Here is a 21,609-nt window from a genome sequence, read left to right as displayed (position 1 = left end):
AGGACGAGATGGTACCAGAGCAGCACAGCAGCTCTAGACAGCAATACAACACTCCTGCTGCTATAGCTCACATCACAACAACAGCACATCTCTGTGAACTAGAAAGTAACCTAGTACTGTTGCGTGGCTCGCCCATACAACCGACTTCTCTCTGAGGTATGAGCTCCTCGTTTTTGTTTGCATGGTCCTCCTGTTCAGTATCATCCAGTTATGAGTAAACTTCACGAGCTTCTCCTCCACATTTGTTTATTCTTAATGCAAATTCTTTCCCTGCAACACAGGCAAGTGTGGAAGAACGGACCGCGGTGAAGTTAGTTTCAAGTTGGATAATCGACAGATGTTGGTTGAATATCCAACGTAAAACTTCACCGCAGTGCGAAGTGTCGTCCCCTTGTAAAGTATAAAATTTGCGACACAATGAAATAAACGATAGAGCATCTTTTTAATGGATGGACGTTTTGCTATCATCAAACAATTGATATCGTCATATCGCACAGACCTATTTAGGTGTATCAAGCTTCAAGGAAAATGAGCAGTTGCACTATCACGCAGCAAAGGCCAAATATTTTATGGCTGTGGCGAATGTTCATTAGTAAGTAGTCATCTAGAAGAAACTACATTTACAAAATAAGATGCGCCATAATCTACAAGTTGGGAAAAGACAAACAGCCTAACTGAGTAAGCACAGTTAATGTGCAAGAAAAAAAATTGTTTGTCTCACTGACTAGTTTGATAATTTCCAGCTGGACACACACTTTACCCAATAGGCCATTTTCACAAAGATATTTTGACATGTAAAAGCAGGAAAAGCTCAGGTGTAAATAATAAAATTAATGATTTTACTGAAATTGCTGTTGATTACATTTATTCCAGCTTTATTACTTTAACACCTTTAACAAGGGTCTCGACACTGCAAAACACGTTGTTGAGTTGTTATTAAGCAACGTAAGGTACAGTCTCATTCACAACAAGTCCTGACCTCAAGCTGGAACAAGCAAAACAAAAGGTAACACCTTTAAACAAAGATTAAAAAAACAGTTATAATCTAAATGACAAAAAAGATTTGCAGGTTGGATTAGAAAAAACTCCCAGACACAGCAGTAGGTGTTAAAAAGTAACACATACTAAAAATAAAACCTGACATCCTTCACCAGGGGAACTGTGCAAATTAAAAGAGGCCGGCCAGAAGCTGAGTAAAAGTAGGATTACAGTGCTGTGGTTTTAGTTCCTTCAACTCCTGTTAAATGACTCATCCGTTACACATGCTATTATCTCATTAGCTCTGTCTGGCTCAGACATACTCCCCCAACTGTAGCTCAGACCCCACACAGCCACACGTGCCTGCTTTCTGTACCGAGTACTATCTCTGTCTACACTGCCAAACCCATCCAACCACACAAAGACTTTCAAAAAGGTAACTGGAGATGACCACTGAGTGTTTTCTGAGCAGAGCTGATTCCACCTCCGGCTCTGCCCTGTACGTTAAATCGACTCGTTTAGAGCAAAAGCCTGGAGAGCACTGAAAGCATTTCTTTAGGTATCTGGTATCTGAGAGACATTATAAACACAGAGTGTATGATAGTGGTGCCAACATCAATTTTGGACAGAAAAATACTATTTCAGTATTAGAGATGAAACGATTACCGGTTTAACGGTAAACCATGGTAAAATTCCCGACGGTTATTATTACCGTACACATTTTAATTACCATGATAACCGGGTACGGTTAACCGCACTGTTATAATCTCACAGCAAACACGGTCCAGCGTCTCCCAGAAGAAGGCGCGCATGCACAGAATGCAACGTCGGTTTGTTTGGGTCAATGACAACACAGCGGAAGACAATGCTGCGGAGATTTTCCAGTCACTCTGAAGTCCAGTCGTATTTTAGTGTTTATGAGAGCACTGAGGGAAACTTGATTGAAGAAAATCACCTTACAGTGAACGCAGGGTGAGTTAATTTTTAGCTTTGGTTTGTCTCTCTGACTTGCTAACAGCGTGTAAAACTGAAGCTGCTCTTGTAAAAACTCTACATGTTGTTCTGTTGCTGTGTGCGTCGTGTGTCGGCAGAGTCTATTCGTCCACTGCACATGACAACATGTTACGCTGTTTAGTCAACCAACCAGCATATCTAGAAACGCTACAGACTCCTCTGTATTTATGTCAGTTTTTGGGCTCATTACAATTACTATCACTGCCTTTTTGGCACATTTTTACAATACCGTGATAATACTGATAACTGTGACAATTTTGGTCACTATAATCGTGATATGAAATTTTCATACCGTTTCATCCCTATTCAGTATTGCAGGAAGCAATTTCAAAATCACCCCGTAACACACAGTGGAAACTTTAATTAATTTATTGATTATTTGATGTGTGTTTGGTGTGGAGGGTGTGAGGTCAAACAAGGGTGAGCTACTGAAGTCAAAGCATGTAACGGTGTTTAACAGCCATGTGGTGCACAGAATCAATCAGACACCAGCCTGTCCTTGTGCGTTTAATCCATAATTCATAAGAAGAGTACAGCTAAAATGTGTCAAGATATGTTTGACACGATACCTGCACTGTAATGTTGATAGCTGGCTGTGATTACAGTTTGGTGAAATTTAAGTCACATATTCTTGTAGTTAAGCATGGTATCACAACTTCGCTACTGCTTATAAGAAAATGACAAAAGAGGGGACAAACAGAAACGCAGCACTCTGACCAACTTAGCCAGGCTCCCTGGCAGCAGCGTTAAATGTTTCTATGGAGAGAGACAAGCCAAATGGACAAGAGATTTATAGCAATCTGTTCACTTGACTGCAGCTTTTGGTGTGTGTAGCTGCATCACCACAGTCAGATGGCAGCTACGTGTTCTGCTCTAGTATCATGTAACTGCTTTAGTATAAGATGTTCTTTGTCAGCTACTGTGACTTACAGCAAACTGCAACTGTACAACAACCCTTCTTCATTGGTTGGCATGCGTCACCTTGCTTTCAACTTAAAAACCTTGTAACGTCGTAATCACAGGCAGCCTCGTGACCCAAAATGTATCGGCTCAATTTTCCCAAACAGGTTTGGAAAATCACGATGAATGAAGTTGTTCTGGGAATCTCCCAAGTATGAGTCTATTTTAATATCAAGCAGGCTTGTGTTAACATAGAGCATGTCATAATGTTATCTACATCTACAGAATCGCATTACAAAACACCAGAGAAGTCGCAAACGTTTGTCGCTTAAAGAGTCAAACCTTTGCTTTATCCCTGTTCAACACTACATGCTAACTCTAAGCAGCTTTGGAGCGTGTAGTGTTTTCACACTTGAAAATGGCATAATAAGAAAGTCAGTAACAGGGCTCTCCAGTGCGAGTCTTTCACTCGCGTATGCTGCTAAAAATAAATACATGCGAACCGTAAAAAATATTTACGAGCATGTTGGGTGAGTAAAGACTAAAAGCTGCTCTAATCTCCCAGGATTCTTTGAGCAAGGATGCAACATGTGCTTCATCTGGTCATCCTCCTCTTGAGAACAACACGTTGCCCTTGTTCTGTTTTACATCTGTTTAACTTAAGTTATTGTTATAAATGTTGTTCAATAATCTTGTTTACATAAAGTGTAGCATGGGTGATGCTGGTGTATCGTGATCCGTCCCTGGTTCAAAAACTACAAGTCTGAATGCCTCACTGCCCCAGAGTTTTTAGTGAGGAGATCAAGGTTTTAAAAAGCAGTGTCCATGTTTAAAAAACTGTTTTCACTGTATCAAATGTTCCTAAAAAAATCTGTTTCAGTGTTTCAAGCTTTGACAATATTTTAAAAGGCCCATGCCGAGTGTCCTGATACTTGGGTCTTCACGTTCATAGTCTTCCACTGGTTTTCCCCTCAAAATTGCACACAAGGATAAGGATGACACACACAGAGTATAAATATATAATGAATTGTCTGTTATTTAAATTTTTTTGTCACTGTGCTCTTCAAGGTGCTCATTTAGGAGCATATGTGCTCCTTGGGAAAAAAGTTAATCTGCTTTATTTTGGGGTTTGCTGGCAATGCACACCATTGTCCCACAATACAACGCACACAGGAAATTGAGGAGCTACTAACAGCTGCAAAATATGTATTTTAAACTGGTCCCGGAAGATCTTCGAAAATAAAAACAGTTTCCGTTGCTTTGTTTTTGTTTGATTGGCTATGGATTTTCACACATACTGTGTCATTTCCTTTGAGTATAAAATGATAAAAGACACTTTGATATTGTGACTTAAATGCTCTACTGGCAGATTGGTATATCTAAGGCCTTCTTGACCTCCACATAATGCCATTTCCCAGCCCATGAATCAGTCTGACCAGCTAAAGCCTTGCACGCACATCAACATGCAAATCACAGTTCCCATCAACCTACGGCCTCGCTCGCTGCAACGCAAACATCCCCCCAAAAAAATAAAAAAATAAAAAATATCAGGCAGTATCACGCTCCAGCAGACCCTTTCAATTTGCAGAGAGTGGTCTGATGAGGAAAGGGGCGAGAGTGGGGGACAGACAGGCAGGGTAATAAACCAATCCCACCTGAACACAACAAAAACACTGCTCTAAATCATTCACACAGAGAGCGAGAGAGACAGGACTCCTATCACTTTCACACATTTCCACTCTGATATGCTCTCCAGGGTTGAGCAAAGTGACTCTTAGCAACCAACAGTATGTGCGAGCCCTCTTGTTTGTAGCAAAGACTGCGCTAAAATTAGACACTTAACCCCAAAAAAGGTTTTCACAGTGAGAGGGGAATTCCACTACCGACAGCGCCGGATCCGAACTGAATCCTTGCACAATAGACCCTAGGCCTCCGAGCCTGCAGCTGCTTCACAAGCATACTTCATGAAATCACTGCAGTGTCAGCATTTTTCCTCTACTGATAGCAGCTCGCGGTAAACTAACCACAGTGGCTCTTTTCTCCTGCCCTGCCACTGACTGACCGTTTCAGCCTAAGCAGTAGGAGGAGAAACCCGAACTAAATTGAATTAATCCTCGCCTTAATGCATGGCATCATCGTCACCATCATAATCATCGTGATTACAATCTGGCACCATCTGCTGCTAGCCAATCTTCAGAGGCTATCAAACGCGGCCCGGGTCATGGGGGTCGTAGCCACGGTGATCCATTCACTTATGGTCGTGCATTTCCTGAACAGTAGAGTAACGTGTGTCAGGTTACTGATCTCTTTGAGCACAGTACAGATATCTAATATCTAATCATATCTAATGTACGTGCATAGACAGATAGAGAGGGAAAGAAGATACTGTTAACCCAGTTAATGAGGAAGCTCAGATTACAGTAGGAATTTACGTTGAGAGGCAAGAGGACAGTCTTTCCATCCTGAGAATAGAATAGCTTGGTTGTTCTGTATCAGTGGGTACGACTATTAAAGAGAATCCCTTCTCCCCAGCTTCATAACTACATCCTCTTGGCCTAGCAGTTACCACAACCACCTTTGGATGAAAGAATAAACGGCGTAAACCAACACGAGACCCAAATTAAGTGAATAACTTCTGTAAATCTTTTGATTGCTGTCAAAAAGCTCTGCTGAGAGCACAAAGTTAGACTACGAGGATCCAAACCAAAGAGAATGAATCTGATGTGCTTGCCCAGCATTTCCAGAGGTCTTCATGACCAAAAACAGGAAGGGGAAATTAGCAAAAGAGGGTCACCAAGTCTTCTCATAGTGTATCCATTGTCCACTCTCTGAGCTGTTCACATCAAACATTGAAAGTCCCATTATACGGCTGCAACCCCAAGAAGAATGCAAAGCTAATACTGGATACCAGACAAGGTGGGAAAATTTGTTTTGGATAGGTTTTCCAAATAAGTGCACTTTTCTGTTGTTATCTGTTTAGTGCAATGCTACCAAAATTGCAGCCAAGATGGATAAGGTAACAGTGTGACTGAACAATCATTTTCATTATTGGGGAATCTGCTGAATACATTGCTGAATAAATCAACCGTTTGTGTCACAAGTCCCAGAGCTCTAGGTGAAGTCTTCAAAAAGCTCGTTTTGTCTGAACAACTGTAGGATATAATAGGAAACTATGATATTCTGTTTACAATCAATCAATCAAAATTGTTGCAGATTCATTTTTTTGGCAAACAACGTATCGATTTATTGTATAATCATTTTAGCTCTAGTGTGACTGAAATAGAGAGACAAAGGGAAATGTTTGTGTGTGTGCATGTGAGAGTGGTAAGCATCTTTGCTGCATGAATAAAACAACAATCAGGTATTCCTCAATGACAAAAGGCTGCTTTAAGCACTCCATGTACTGAGGCTCATATGTGTGCTTCTGTGAACAAAAAGCTCACTTCACATGAAAACAGGGGGACGGGGAGGAGAGCAATATGCCGCTGACTACAAGAAAATTGAGTCAAGCTAACAAGCCTGTTGTAGTAGTAGTGCTCTCCACCTCTTACTCCGCTGTCTATTGAAGAAAGACATTCCTGGATGATTGCATGCCAGAGTGACTGACAGACAAGACAGAGTCCCAGCCCCATTGTTCCTGCCGACTAACTATCTGCTGATGACAGCATGTCTGCTTGGCAAGACGCTGTCCCACTTTTCTCAGAGGGCCCCATCACCATACAGCACACACACACATCCAGTTTTAACAAAACATTATCCGAGCAATCCCCCCCGTCTGTAGTATTTCTATCGTTATCTCCACACACTTCTTTAAAGCTGACACACACACACACACACACACACACACACACACACACACACACCCCTTCTGTCTGGTGTCTCCTTATAACCCTTTAAGCCCCCACATACTGTGGAACTCAGGCAATAAGAAGGCTGCATGTAATTGGGATGCTGGGATGTAATTATCCAATTTATTTGGTGCAATAGTGGGTACAGTATCTGTGATGGCTGTGGTGGGTTGTAAACCATGTTTCATGAAGATACCAGATGTAACACGATAAACCCAAACAAACTTCACTCCTCAAAGAACACTACTAAAACATCTAAGTGTGCGCTGGTTTTATTGTGAAAATCACGGGCAAGACTTACCCATCACGTTAAATCATATTTATTTCACCACTGTGGTGCGGTCAGGAGAAGCAACAAAAAAAGTGAAAGTGGATCTCTCAGCGAGACAGTTCTAATCCATTGTCCTTTTTGATCAATTTTTCAGATCAATAACTGCCACAGGCAGGCGGCACGTTCACAATATCCGGCTTTTTCATTAAGCATCACTCCACAATATTACAATGAGCTGGGATCTTCTCTCAAAAAGCTAAATGACATCCAATAAAAGCAGGGAACAGGTCTGACAACCAGCAGTACAATAGATATCTGAGATGTTGGGGTTCAACAATTTTGAAACTTTCCGATAAAGTGAACAGAGGTGAAAAAGTACGCAGGAATTGAAGCTCTCGCTCAATATATTTTTCATAATTTGTCATGTACAGCCTTAGCACTTCACGCTGGTGTGAAATGTTGATGTACTACACCACCATTCTGTTCTCCCATATGGCTGCCAACAGTTATGTTAGATCACCTGAAAGTTATCCATCCCTGTAGAAAAAAATAAAACATCAGATCATTAGTAGGCAGTCTTGTCCACTATACATTACAGAGCGAGACACGTCAGCATTTCTGCAGGTGCTGCATTCAAGTGGTTGCCTGGCGGTGTAGGCACTCCTGGCCAGCTCTCTGCCAGACACAGAGCTGCCGTCTACAGCTCCACATGTGGTACAGTCAGCGTAAACACAGGAAGGGCGCTCTCTTTTTACTTCGAACGTCCACAGAGGAAAAGCTGTGACTCATTCAAAACATATGTCAAATATACAGTTCAACCCTGCAGGCATCAAAGAGGAGGCAGAACCCTGAGGAGGCAGTGCTCCGGTAAAGCTGTTCACTGTAGTACAAACTTTTTCTGTTACAACGGTCACATTTTAAAGTTAGTGCTTAAGACAGCACCACTGCAAGATGGATTCTTAATTACAGTCTGAGTCCATTTAGTGTACCCAGAGCTACAAACCCACTGTTTTTAAAAAAAATCTATCCGAAAACACCCTTTCAAGTGTTTCATTCACAACTTTTCTCCATGCTGAGTGAGTAAAGTCAATATTTGGATAAAAATGGGTTCCATCAAGCAGACCGCTAACAGGCCATGGTTGCAGGGTTTCTCTGTTCTCTCAGACAGCTAAGATGTGTGTAGTCAGCCTGCCCCGGGGAAGCATGGAAAACCCCAGCATGCAGGTTCAGTGGGAGTGCGGGACAGAGAGAAAGGGAGGGGAAGGGCAATTTAACTCTGCCATAAGACAGTCTGACACAAGCTCATTAACGCACAGATGCACGTAGGAAACAAAATTGATGTACACTGCACGGCAAAGATGAGACAGTTGTACAAGTCATTAAAAAATGTACACTGAGTCAGTATCTGCAAGAGATTTGTTATAGACAGAGAGAAACACTTTTTGGGAGCTCTGAACTCAGAGATTGATTGCAAACAACTTGTAGGATTTGGTTCCATTTGTGTGCAGGTTCTTTCTGCCTGACTGCGAGTTATTCAAACTTCTCATCTACTTACGAGCCTTCTGGTATTTTAGCACCGGGACACTTGGGGCTTTACAGCTCCGCAGTGAGCGCTAAAAAGACCACTGCTGGACCAGAGCCTCAACCGCCAGCTGCCAGAAATCACACTGGGGTGACAACATCAACTGTAGTACTTTAAGTGTTAGAGAAAACAAGCTTTCATGTTAACTGCTGAGGAGCTGTTTAGGGTGTTTTACATTTTACAAGGTGAGAGACCCAGGCAGTGTTTTTTTTTCCGTTTGGTGTTCCCAGACAGATGTGCTGTCTCATGGTGATAATACTTCAGGGGCAATGTTCTGGATGTTTTGTCTGTGTGTGTTTTTTTTTGTCTGGTGTTACTAACAAAGTTTAAAACATACTTTGTTTGTCATTGTTCTCATTTGAATATTAGCATTTACTCAATGATAGCATTTCTTCAACCATCTTTAAAAGAAAACAAAGAGGGTTAGGTGAGGAGTATATTTATTTCCCTGAAATGCAATAAATAAAAATCACAGTGGAGACCTGATGGCGCCATGTTTAAAACCTGATAAAATGGTCCACGACTTTGAGGGGAGTCTTTAATGAAGTTTATAAACTAGCAGGAGACTGATAAAAAACCAAGTTGGAAGGAGGGGCCGGGAAATAAGGACCAAATGTGCTGCGCTTTGTAGGGGGAAAATACTCTGACTTCACCTCCGAGTCACTGTTTGGCTCTTTTCACATTGACGTAAGTGTCAACCTTGTGGTGTCAAAGCAGGAGCGCCAGAGACAAAGTGCCCAGTAGTTGCCTGAAACACACAAGGGAAAATGACCTTCTTTCTCCTGGAAAACGCTGCAGCAACACACTATAGAGAGCATAACTCTGTAGTTTGTGTGTGTGTGTGTGTTTGCTGTGCTGTGATATTGTGGGTTGAAGCACACTTCAGTCAGACAAAAAAAATACCTTAATTTCAAACAAGTCCTTTTGAACTCTGCTGGGAACTCATGACATGAAAAGAGTTTTGCTTGACATAAACCGTGCCCCTCAATGAAACCATTAGACAATCTGAAGAGTCCAAGACTTAAGAGAACTTCACAAAGGGTCTACAGATAAAACCTGCAGAAGTTAAATTAGAGCATTATTTCAAATAGTAAAATTTTTTATGTGACTATTGCCAACTCTAAAGATGTTTCCTATTGTACAAAAGAGACACGGGATCTGGGAGCATTTCGAACATTAAATAAATCATTGCGTGCATCAAAACACAGACTAAATTAAGATAATAATGAGAAAAATGTTATGATTTCTGGAATAAAGCTCCCTTGAGAGCCTCCAAGGAGTTCATGTTAAAACATTCCCCCAACAGAGAAGAAGTCTGGGTCTGTTCCCTGAGTGAAAGTGACAGCAGGAAAACACAACTGTGAGGATTCACCCCCCCCCACCACACTCTGGCCCCAAGCAGCGCAGAGTGGCCTGGACTACAAATCAATGGTGGAGTTCATTAATGAAGAGGCAGGGCCTGTCAGGGGACAATAGACGTCAACAGGAGCCGTCTCAGACAATCTGGGCCAGGACACACTGATGGATGAGATGAGCTTTAGGTTCCCATTTAGCCCCAGTGCCCCTAGTGTCCAACCCCTTAACCTCCGTATGGGATGGAGAGCAGCCTGTCTCCCCTTTCATCTCAATCCCCTTCACCATGCTAGAGAGTTTCACCCTCCTCCAAACCAAACAGACCTACCAGGAGTGGCAACGGCCAATCACATCACTCCCAAACCACAACATCCACAGTCAATGAGGACAGACTGTGTACAAAAGTGAGTAAAATCATATCACATCCTTACAGCCAAAGCCCATCGGGGGTAAGAGAGATCGTGGCTTTGAATCAACCGGGACATGACTGTGACCTTCACCTCTGGCAGGTCCATGGGGCGGGCTGTTGCCTCAATAATGAGGGCCGGGATAGGGCCTGTCTCTGGATGATAACACAGACCCTGCTCTATCTGGGCCTGGACCCTCTTATTTTAAACAAAGATGCCATAGGAAACACTGAGGTCCTACATACAGGATGAAAAGGGTTTTTGCTAGAACTAAGGTTAGGGTGATCCATCACTGAATCTGAAAGTTAGAATCCGAGAGTAGGTGACGTTCTGGTACATGTCGTCCTCCTGAACTGTTTGGTACAAAATATGAGTGTTAGAAGTGGTAGAAGTTTCTGTTCAATGGGCTCTCTGAACCAAAACTTGCAGTCTCTTTAATCTAATACGGTCTTATTATGTTCATGTTTGGGCATGTGCATAAATAAATTAGCATACACAACATAACAAAAACCAATGTAAAAAGCTGCTGTTTCGCTACTCTGGTGGCATTAACTACAGTAAGGCCAAGTCAAGGGACGGTGGGGACGGCAGATGTAGAGTGAGGGTGAAGGGGGGAGACAGAACTGCAGTGATCTTGCCAGAAATCCCATTTCAATTATAGGAAGCATTAGGCTTAGGGGGTATTCTGAAGACTGGCCAGAGTGTCTGAGGGTTTAGACTGCTCACTTTGGCCAGACAGCACATTTAGGCCATGTGTGCGTGAGCGCTCATAGATCCATGAGTGTGTCTCTAAAGCTATTAGATGTGGATTGTCCCTGCATCGATAATCCTATGGTCTGAAGCCTTGTTTAAACTTTCCACCAGGCCACCTGTTGCAGGGGTGCAGCTGTTGTCCCCAGCTAGGCCACAGCCATTCCTGCCAACCTTGCCTGAAATTGGGAGGGGGCGGAATAAGGGCAGAAAAAGGCCAGGCCTATCTCGGGAACTACTCCAGCACAAGCTGGCAGACTGACACGGGAGTTACGCGAACACACTTGCCTTTGGATGTTGGAACACATAAATTGTTGCACATTAAATGAGCGACATTTCAGTGCAAAGCGGTAGTACAGAGTAAGTATTGTGTTCTCCAACAACCTGTTATACAAAGACAGAGCAGTGTAGCAACAGAAGAATTTGAGACATCATCTTGTGTTAACAGAAGAAAACAGTTTGTTTCAAGGTAAAGCATGTACCCAAAACAACCAAATACGCCCACAGCACTAACATCAGAAAAGCCAGAAACAGTCTGTGAGAACCAGACTGAAGCCTGGTGTGGTCTGGCCAGCCAGTGCCAATATTAACTACAAGGGCTGTGAATACCATCGCCATTCCTAGAGGTTCTCCCTAATGATCTCTCAACAAACTTAAGCAGCAAGGCAGTGTGCCTTATGAGTAAATAGCTAGCATACCAGCGTGATGGCCCTCTGTTGTATGAAATATTAAGCTAATGGAAGACTAATGATGCTAGCCTTTCAGGACTGAGTCACCCCCAGCCCCCCTCAACACCAGTAATGGCCCATGAAAAGGTAACCTGGCTATAAATAAGAGTTATTCATCTGCAAAAAATTAATAAACTGGACGAAGGGATACGGGACAGAGGGAGAGACTTAGTGGATGGGTGGGTTTCTGGCACTATATAAGGGAGCTCTGTCATCTCTAGAGGGATACAGGCCTACAGTTTGTACAGTATTGTTGGTGGTTATTTGGGCTCATGTGAGGCACATGATCCCAAATTGGTTCTTGGTCTAGAAACAGCTTCTACAATCAAGTCGTTTTAAGCTATAACGTGCAATTCAAATTTTTGATAGGAAGCCAATAATAAGAACCCACCAATGCCATGATCTCAAAAAACTAAATGTTCTGATACTTCATTAAATTTTCTAAAGTTAAACTTATCCATAAATGCCTACATAACCAGGCCCCTCTCTAAGCCACGCACCTCTTAGTTACTGTTGCTAAGTCCATTGGACCTGTAGGACTATTACTGCAGTCCCTGGAGTAATATTGTGTAATTTTTGGAAAAAGCCAACATTTTCCTGGATTTGTTTTAGGTTTTGGAAAGTGAATAAATCATACTTCTCCTTTCAACCTCTCTGGGTAGCAAGTGTAACTATTAAAAGTGCCACAGGAATAGCTTTGACCATATCTTGGGAAAATACTGCAAAAAAATCTAGGAAACGACTCATTTTGCACTAGAGTCAATAGAGCGCAGCCATGAAAGTGTCGGACCTCAGTTAGAGCAAGTCATATACTGCGCAGTGATTGGCCAGCTGCATATTCGGGGCGTGGCTCAGCACAGGGTCAATTATAGAGACCTGGTGCCTTTTTGATTCTCAAAAACAACCTTTCGAGAGACGTTTTTCTCTGTTGGAAGGGATCGTACAGAAGAAGGGAAGTCAAAGGGGATAATGAACAGGCTCAGCTAGATACACAGATTTTATTACTGTTTTGCATGTTTTTTCTCTAATGAGCTCTGTGTATTTGTACAAAGGTTCCTCTAGGGATGAGTGTTGCAAACTAGCTTAGGTTATGAATGCTGTAGTATGTGGGATTGGTTGATGCTATGTACTTGTCCTGGTGAAAATAAACATTATGTAAATATACAGGGCTAGGGAGACAGGCATACTGAGGACAGAGCAGAAATTTGCTTATGGGCCAGGACAGACTAAAACAACTTGGGGATATTTGTATTTATGCAGCAGTAACCAGGAATGTCCACAACTGCATTACAAGTAGGCACTCTACCCGTCAAGCCACTTGTAATTTACAAAGCAGCTGTAATGACATGAAACATATAATGCCTCTATAAGCAGCTGACAGACTGATCAAAGGGCTTTACTGTCGACAATACAAAAGCTTGTCTTGAATGTCAAGTAGTGATGGTTGTTTTGCAGCCACAAGCCCTAATACTCAGCAATCTTGCGCAGTCTACTGTATGAGTCAGATCCGTTCCATACTGTATTCAGTTCACAGACACGTTGAGAAGGCTGAACTGATCCACTCTGCCAGAGAATTAATATACAGTAAATCTTTACACACCTGCAAGCTGTAAGTGCAACACTGTGATATTACACACACATATACCTGTCTTCATACCTTAAGTTAGAAGTAGATGCACTTCAGATTGTTCAAGGAGACAACTATATTGATTGCATCATTTTAGGAGTGTCTCTGCCTGACAGGATTCAGTAACTGGGGCATAAACACAGTCACAGATGCAAAAATAGACTAAGACTACAATGTGTGCTAGTTTCTGGCCTCAGACAGACTCATGAGGTTTTCTTGGGTGAGACAAAAGCACAGGGGCATTTTCATTCTGATCAATACTTAACACAGAGCTCAGCTCAGCCCTCAGGGCTGATGCCTCCTTCAAATGGAACTTGTGAGGTCATGTTTTTAACACGGAAAGCTGAGAACACAATTGGCTTTCTATTGCCAAATGAAACACTCGTGAAACTTCGCAAAAACACTAATAGGCAACTGAAAAGAAAAATGGATGTCACTTTGTCAAATATGGCGAATGAATGAATGAATTTTGTGTATTCTGCATTTCAATGTCTCACAAGAAATTCTACAAGATGTACTTCGCACAAGGGTTTTCAAAGTCTGAAACTGAAGGGCCTCCCCTCAAACAAAGCTTGGAAAAAGGTGCGTAATTTGATAACTAACGTAATATCTTTTCACCTCCATTCACCGAGCCTCCTGTGAAACTGTTTGGAGGTGTTCGCATATGTCAAAACTCATAAGGGTAATCAGAAAATCTACACACAAAAATGTCAAAGTTTTGAATGATTAATATTAGGAGTGGATCATAGCATCCCCAGTGTACGAGAGCAGTCACTACTTGCCATTTTCATCATTTTGAATGAAACTTAAGGGGAAAAACCAGATCCCAGAGCTCTTATTTCCAAAAGTCAACACAAGTGTGAAGGAAGAAAAGCCGTGTTCTACAGTTGCACAAAGGGGGGTCATGACACAAATCCCAACATCCTCTTACTGGATAAACAGGTTTTTATTACCGTGGTTTTAGCAGCACACATACACAAACACACACAAGCTCTCTGTAAGGCCTCTATAGCCAGCAGTTTTAAACTACTAGCCTAATTAAAGTTGTGTCAGATGCAATTAAGTTTAGAAAAAAAGTAATTACGCAACATTTGCGCACCCATTTCCGCAAAACCTCGGAGTGCTTGAGAGTCCCCTCTCCTATTAATGTTCTCGAAGGCTTTCTTGAAAACAAACAGACCCAGGTCAGTTTTAAAGGTTTTAAAGGAGATGAGGCTGTGAGTGCATTAGCGATTTTAAACAAGTGCAAGCTCGATTTGGAAATATAGAGCACTGGATGCACTCTATTTCATACATTTGGGGTAAGATGGTCTGAACAAGGAGGGAGAAAAGGAAAATCTTTATAGCCTAAACATTCAACAAAGCTCAGAAGATCTACCAAACAGCTCAAAACTGTGAATGTTGTCAATAATAATTTATTAAGATTAAAATTACTCTGTGGACAGAATTGAAAACCTTGCTATAAATGGATTTGTGTTTAAATTGTTTCTATCCCTGTTTTGTTCTCACTGGTAACAAGATTGGGGAGCAGAACTTCTATGTAATCAGTACCAAACACAAAGCAGTTCTTAAACCATCTGGTACAGCAGATTTACACATTAACCACACCCCTCTACTAACAGATTAAATCTCCCTTGTCAACAAGTTACACCCTCTTAAAAAACAAACTTGTGTCAAAAGAAGAGATGTATTAGTGATTTAGAGTGTGAACAAATGCAAGGCTTTGCTCAAAAAGGGGGAACCTCCATCAATTTTACACGTCAAAGTCTGTTTACAGTCTTGGGCAGAGTTGTACATATTCTTTGTGTCAGATGAATTGGCTCAAGTAATGTCACTTCAGTCTGCGTTGGGTCGGGCTGAAGACTACAATTCTGAAAATGAAAAAGAATGATCTCACCAGACTTCTGTAACCCTCTCCTCATCTCTGCTTGAGGGTAGCGGCCCGAGGCTACATTAGCTGCTACTAGCATAACACAACCAAACTGTTGCATTGTAGGTAATGTAGGCGCCAGGTATTAAATAAAGAACAAGAATGCATGGAAGAAAAAAGATTATACCTCTGGTTCTGTTGCACTGATTTTTATCAGCCATGACAGCAAGGCTGGTATTGTTTTCACCTCGTCAGTCAGTCTGTTTATATGTCTCTGGACAGATTTTGCACGCAATTCAAATAGGGCTGGGTGATATGGCCAAAAATGTTAAAAAACATAAAAACATTTCATATCATTCGATATATCAAATAATTTTTTATTTCAAGTTTAAAGGCAGATTTTTGTTACTGAGTGAAAATGGAAGAAACCAGATGGTTAATTACTCCAAATTCTGATCAGCAAGAAAAGTTTAACCACAAAAGTTTAACCACTTAACAAATCTGAGGTAGAACATTCAAAACGATTCTGATAAAATCTTTTTAACAAATGAGAGTAGTGAATCTTTTTTCAGTCCCTTTTCCTCAACAAAATAAATATTAGTATTAATAGAAAAATTAAGTGCTAATTTGTTTGTGATTCAAATGAATTAAACCAAATACTTATTGACAATATTCTGAATATTATATTGTTATTGAGGAAAATTATATTTCAATAATTATTACATTTATTCATTTAGCTGACGCTTTTATCCAAAGCGACTGACAATTGCTATATGTCAGGGGTCGCATGCCTCTGGAGCAACTAGGGGTTAAGTGTCTTGCTCAGGGACACACTGGTGGAAGGGTCACAGTGGGGTATTGAACCCAGGTCTCTCACACCAAAGGCATAGTCTTATCCATTGCGCCATTGCCACCCCTTTATCATTGTTATATTGCCCAACCCTAAATTCATATCCATGGGCCACATTCGTTTGAAGTCATAGAATTAGCTTTGCCAAGATGGCAAGATCCAGGCAGACAAAAAAAGCATATGGTTTTAGCATACAATAATTCAGCGCAATCTCTAGAATATTCAACCTTTATTATTGTTATTTTAACAACTAACAACTGCAACTAACATGAACGACCATTAGATCCTTAATAATTTACCTTTGCCTAACCAAATAAACAGTCTAATGTACGTATAATATTAACAGCTGAACTAGCTCCCAACATTCAATGTTCGTGTTCTTGCCAAACAACTAATTATTTATCTCATGCCATTAATGACACATTCGAACATTGTCGAACAGTAAACAATAACCATGTTTAATGTTGTACATTCCTTGTATCAAACCAGGGATTTCAGCAAAACACATATATACGCATATCAAAACTAACATAGGGTAATTTGACCCTGCAAGGAGGGTTAGGCATGCTGAATAAATCTGGCACAGTTAAGCAAACTCACTTTTCACATGTCATGTGTTCCCCTGGCACCATATAATGGTCTCTAGTGATTACTTTTGTTTTAAACTGTCCATCAGGACATCAACAGAGTTCTAGGATTGTGATCCTAAATCAGTATTATTTTAAAGAATGCAACAATGCACAACCATTCTCTACTGTTGCTTGCTATTTTGCACTTCCAAAATATGCTTTAAGATGCATATTCCAAACCAAATATATGCACATAATATTAAAATGTTTATAAAAATACCTTTCCCCTCCCAATAGAGCATTATCATATCCAGAATATTTATGAACTAAAACAACAACAGCATGCCAACAAGAGACTGTGTTCAAAAATCTTGAAGTCAGCAACAAATCAGACAGACCATTATCAAAACTCATAGGTGCCAATTCACAAAACTTAAAATGATATACCAGCCCACTGTTACAGAACACAGTGTTGCTCCAATCAGCATCTCCTCAGCTGTCAGTTCAAGGGTAAAGCTTTCAAGTGAGCGCTTACATAGCAAGCTGTTATTCTAGAGAAGTTTGGAATCAGCACAATGTTTGAAACTCAGCACAATGCTGAAAACAGCTAAATCTGAATTTTCATTTAGTCTTCATAAATATACAGTATGCGGATGTATTATTATACTTGAGGGTGAAAGTTGTCCTCTTGATGGTCACATCTTTCAAGAAACGCTAACAGGAATATAAAAAAGAGCCAATTTTGAACCTTGTAAATAAAATACCAGCTACTTGTGGATGCCTGTATATGTATATTTGTAAATGTGTTTTTGTTTGGGTGCGTGTGTTTGAGATTCCAGGCAGGCTGGCAAACAAGAAGTGAAAGTGTCCCTCATCCACTGCAGTGTGCAATTGGTCAAACAGACCATAGTGAGCGGGGCCTTGTTGTCCCAACAATAAGGCCTTGTGTTCCCTGAGCCTGAGCCTGAGGAGGTCAATGTGGAACAACAACACGCTACTCCACGTCCCTGCAAAAACAATTCAGCAGCTTCAACAGCAGATCCTGTCTCAAGTTGATTCTAAAGCCAACCTCACATGCCAGCAATTACTTCTGGGCTACTGTTGCCCTCCACACACACCTATTTGTTTACTCCTACAGAACACATTACATTTAAGCAGTGCTAAAGTCATTTTCCAATAGCGGATTAATTGCTATTTTAAAACCAGCAGCAGCAGTTTGAAGCAAAACAGGGGTCTGACGCCTAAGTGAAGCACCTGTTGGCCTGAGCAGGTGTGTGTCTGAGTGCCTGGCTTGGTCGTCAACAAACACCACAGATTAAAAATCAAGCCAGAGCCCTGACCAAGGTATGGAGGACCAGGCGCTTAACTCGAAGTTGACTCTTGAACACAGAAGTGGATTAGCTAGAGTAAAACCGACATTAGATGCCAACGACTTATCCAGTCTCTGTACGTATCATATGTTTTTATTTTGTTTTTTTAAAAAGGTGTAAAAATTGTCTGTCATGATTCCATTCTGATGACATCTAAACCTTCTCCCCGGCAAAATCAGGAAGATTTCCTCACACTACACCTCGCATCTGCAGAGGAGAGACACACTAACACCCATAACACACCGAGATGCTCATGTGGGAACTTCTATTTTTACCATCAGCCAGGGCGAGGCTCTGCCATACAGCACACAAAGTAGGGAAACTATAACAAGGGAAGGAGGGAAGGCGGTGGAGAGCTGTCAGGGAACAAAGCGGAAGTGTCCTTCCTCCTGATGACCTGCAAGTTAAAAGGAAGAACACAGAGTGCTCTCTGTGCACATTTACAGTGCAATGTATCTGGAAACCGGGGAAACAGTGTGATTATTTCTCCTTTTATCACTGTGGGAATGATCACCCAGCCAAAATACTTGCACTGACTGATACTTAAAAGTGGTTTATATGTAGAGGATTGTCCTTTTTTCCCTCACTTTGAACTGCACATGTTTGCACTCTATTTGTTCTATTTTCTCAATGTTACTCCTGTTTTTGTCCACTCTGTATAAACAGAATCTATAGCGTGTATGTCTCTCTGTCTGGAAGATGGATCCCTCCTCCGTTGCTCTTCCAGAGGTTTTGTCCTTTTTTACCCCAGAAAGGGTCTTTTAGGGGAGTTTTTACTCATCCAAATTGAGGGTTTCAGGATAGAGGGTGTCATGTGTTGAATATATTGTAAAGCCATTTGAAGCAAAGTGACATATGACTTTAAGCTATATACATGTAATTTACAGACTTACTGTTGCTGTCTAATTGGTAATGAAATGAAAACTACTGTATAATGGCACACAATAGAGCAGGACAGTAATAAAAACCTTCATGAACTATGTCTCAGCTGGTTACAATAAAAACATGGAGCATGGGGGTGCATTTAGGGGGGGGGGGGGGGGTCTTTACCAATTGATCACTACTCTGAGCTGACATATATCTGTATGATTAAACGTTGTGTAAATATGGAAGGATAACATCAGAGAATACACAATTCTTATTTTACTCAGATTAGTGGTGGGTTATTTGCCGGATGTTTCTGGGGACTACAATCCCAGTCCCACCAAAATCACTCACCTCTTCCAGGGCAGTCACTGTATTCCTGCAGTGGGACATCCTTGTGGTGAAGTTAGAGGCAGTCGGCGATTTATAATCTTCATTCGTCTCTGCCACAAACTCTGAAACTGTGATTTGGTCTGGCATAATTAATCCCTTTTCTGATAAGAAGAAGAAGAAGAAGCACTTTCCGTAATCCCCCTTCTCGTCTGTACAGTTTTAGGACAGAAAAGTTCACAGCAGCAGTAGTGTCTCTGAAGGTCCCCGCGGGTAGCAAACCATCTCTGTATGTTTATGTCATTCCCTTGTTTGCTCCCAACACAATCCAGTGCAGCGGTGTTGCACAATGGCTTGAGGAGTTGCAATGTTGCCGCTCACACGGCGTTGTGCTACAAGGTGATGGGTAGGTTATATCCCTCCTGCCTTCTCTTCAAGCCCACACTACTCTCTTTCCATACAATTCTACAGATCGTCCTCTGGTCACAGCATAAAGTGAAGCTGCCGCGATAGAGTCTGTCGTCCTCTCTCTGTGTTCCCAACCCTCCGACAGAGCGAGGTGGACAACTTCTTCCTCCTAACCCGGGGAAACAACAACCAGGCGTTTCAACGGGAGCGCAAGAAATTGACAAAGGTAGAGGAGGGGATTCAATGGACGCGTAACCGCCAATGAGGGACACCAGCTGGTAATTGGCAGCCAATCAGGATTCATGGAAGGCGTGACTCGTGCTGCCTTCAAATGCCCTTTGTACACCACGAAGTCCTCGTTATGTGCCGCATTTAAGCCTTCAACTGCCTTACTAATCTAAAGTTTCAACAGTCAAGTGAGGGTATATATGGAAGCCTATTTCTGTCACTGTGATGAACAACAAAAAAAGTAATTATTTTGAACTGTTAAGTAATTATTTTGAGATACTATAAGTTATTATGTCGAGAAAGTTTCTCATTAGAAGGACCTACAGGTTCTTTTTTTACCCATCACAGTGGCGGAAATGGGTTTCCATATTTCCACAATTATTTTAAAAGCTCAAGAAAAGGGGATTGAATCTGGTATGGAACGTTATGTAAATTTAGTAAAACTTACTGAAACAAACTGATACTTTCATATGTTTCAATAGAGAGCCTAAGTCCCTCCCCTTCCGGTGGAACATCATGGGACTTTACTTCGGAAAAAATATGTATGGTAGTCAATGGCAAGAGATAATACATTTTTTGATCCCCTTTGAATTGTGGTCTGAATTACACATATGATGGTGGTCTATTTAAAATATACAATTAAAAGTCAAGAAAGTCGCATTTTCATGTAAAACTGTTAAGGTATAAGACTGTGAAAATACATAATTACAAAGACCACAAACCCAAAAGTCGTGTATATGACATCGTAACTTTTTCTCTCAATGACCAAAGCTAACGTTACTGAAGCTAACGTCAAAGAACTTCCATGTGTAGATGATGTGATAAAAGGACTGAGAGTCGTTGGATTAAACACATCAGGTGAGATGTATTTCTGCATGGAACATAGCTAAGTTATCTAGCTAGCAGCAATCAAGCAATGAACATATAGCATTACCACGCTAACATGTTGGTGACGTATATTGTGCGAGACAGAGATGTAGTTCATTGAATGATTTTCACACAAAACGACACGTAACTTCACTGTTTTACGACAAACTGCAACTTTCTTGACCGGACAAAATTAACTTTTAAATTGACAAACATCGTGTATGTAATTCAGGGCACAGTTCAAACAGGACTAAAAAATAAGTTGTCTCTCGCCACTGACTACCGTACATATTTTTCCCGAAATAAGGTCCCATGGGCCAGAAGTGGAAGCGAGTGACTTAGGCTGTGTGTATGTGATACATACAGTAGGCCTACATTACATTTGCCTTCTTTCATACAGTCTATGACATTAGCTTAAATGCTAGTTGGCAACATTTTTCAGCTAACATTAAAAAAGTGTTGCAGTCAGCACTTTGATATGATCAAAAGAACTTAAGAAAGAGCGGATATTATTTGTTATAAAAACTGCTAAATTATTCAACCTATTATATTATTATTATATTATTATATTGAGGACTGTGTAAAATTTAGAGAACACATGTCAGATGAAACTTCTCTCAGTAACTTTCCCTTTACTTTTCTGTAAACCCTGTAGTTATGTTCAGTCTCATAGAGGTGTGTCTTAAAGTGGTTATGTTATTTTTCTTGACTAACCTTTCTCATTGTTTTTTTGTGTCCATGTAAATATAGACAACGATTCTAGGTCTGATTCCCAGTGGGGAAAACACTTTCAGG

At 41.1% G+C, this 21,609-nt stretch overlaps 1 protein-coding gene across 2 annotated transcripts in view; it reads right to left on the bottom strand.

The window, feature by feature from the left end:
• Positions 1 to 19,953, bottom strand: part of asap2a (ArfGAP with SH3 domain, ankyrin repeat and PH domain 2a) — a 77,751-nt gene extending 57,798 nt beyond the window's left edge. For both annotated transcript variants that reach the window (XM_046062787.1, XM_046062788.1), the window contains exon 1: positions 19,336 to 19,953. In XM_046062787.1, the coding sequence (XP_045918743.1) occupies positions 19,336 to 19,461 (126 nt within the window). In that variant the 5' untranslated portion in view covers positions 19,462 to 19,953. The remainder of the gene's footprint in view (positions 1 to 19,335) is intronic.
• Positions 19,954 to 21,609: the final 1,656 nt, after the last annotated feature.

This window comes from Micropterus dolomieu, linkage group LG11 (assembly GCF_021292245.1).
Source record: "Micropterus dolomieu isolate WLL.071019.BEF.003 ecotype Adirondacks linkage group LG11, ASM2129224v1, whole genome shotgun sequence".
In the NCBI taxonomy this organism is placed as follows: domain Eukaryota; kingdom Metazoa; phylum Chordata; class Actinopteri; order Centrarchiformes; family Centrarchidae; genus Micropterus; species Micropterus dolomieu.
The sequence above is the reverse complement of the archived record's forward strand: the minus strand, read 5'-3'. Positions and strand labels throughout refer to the sequence as shown.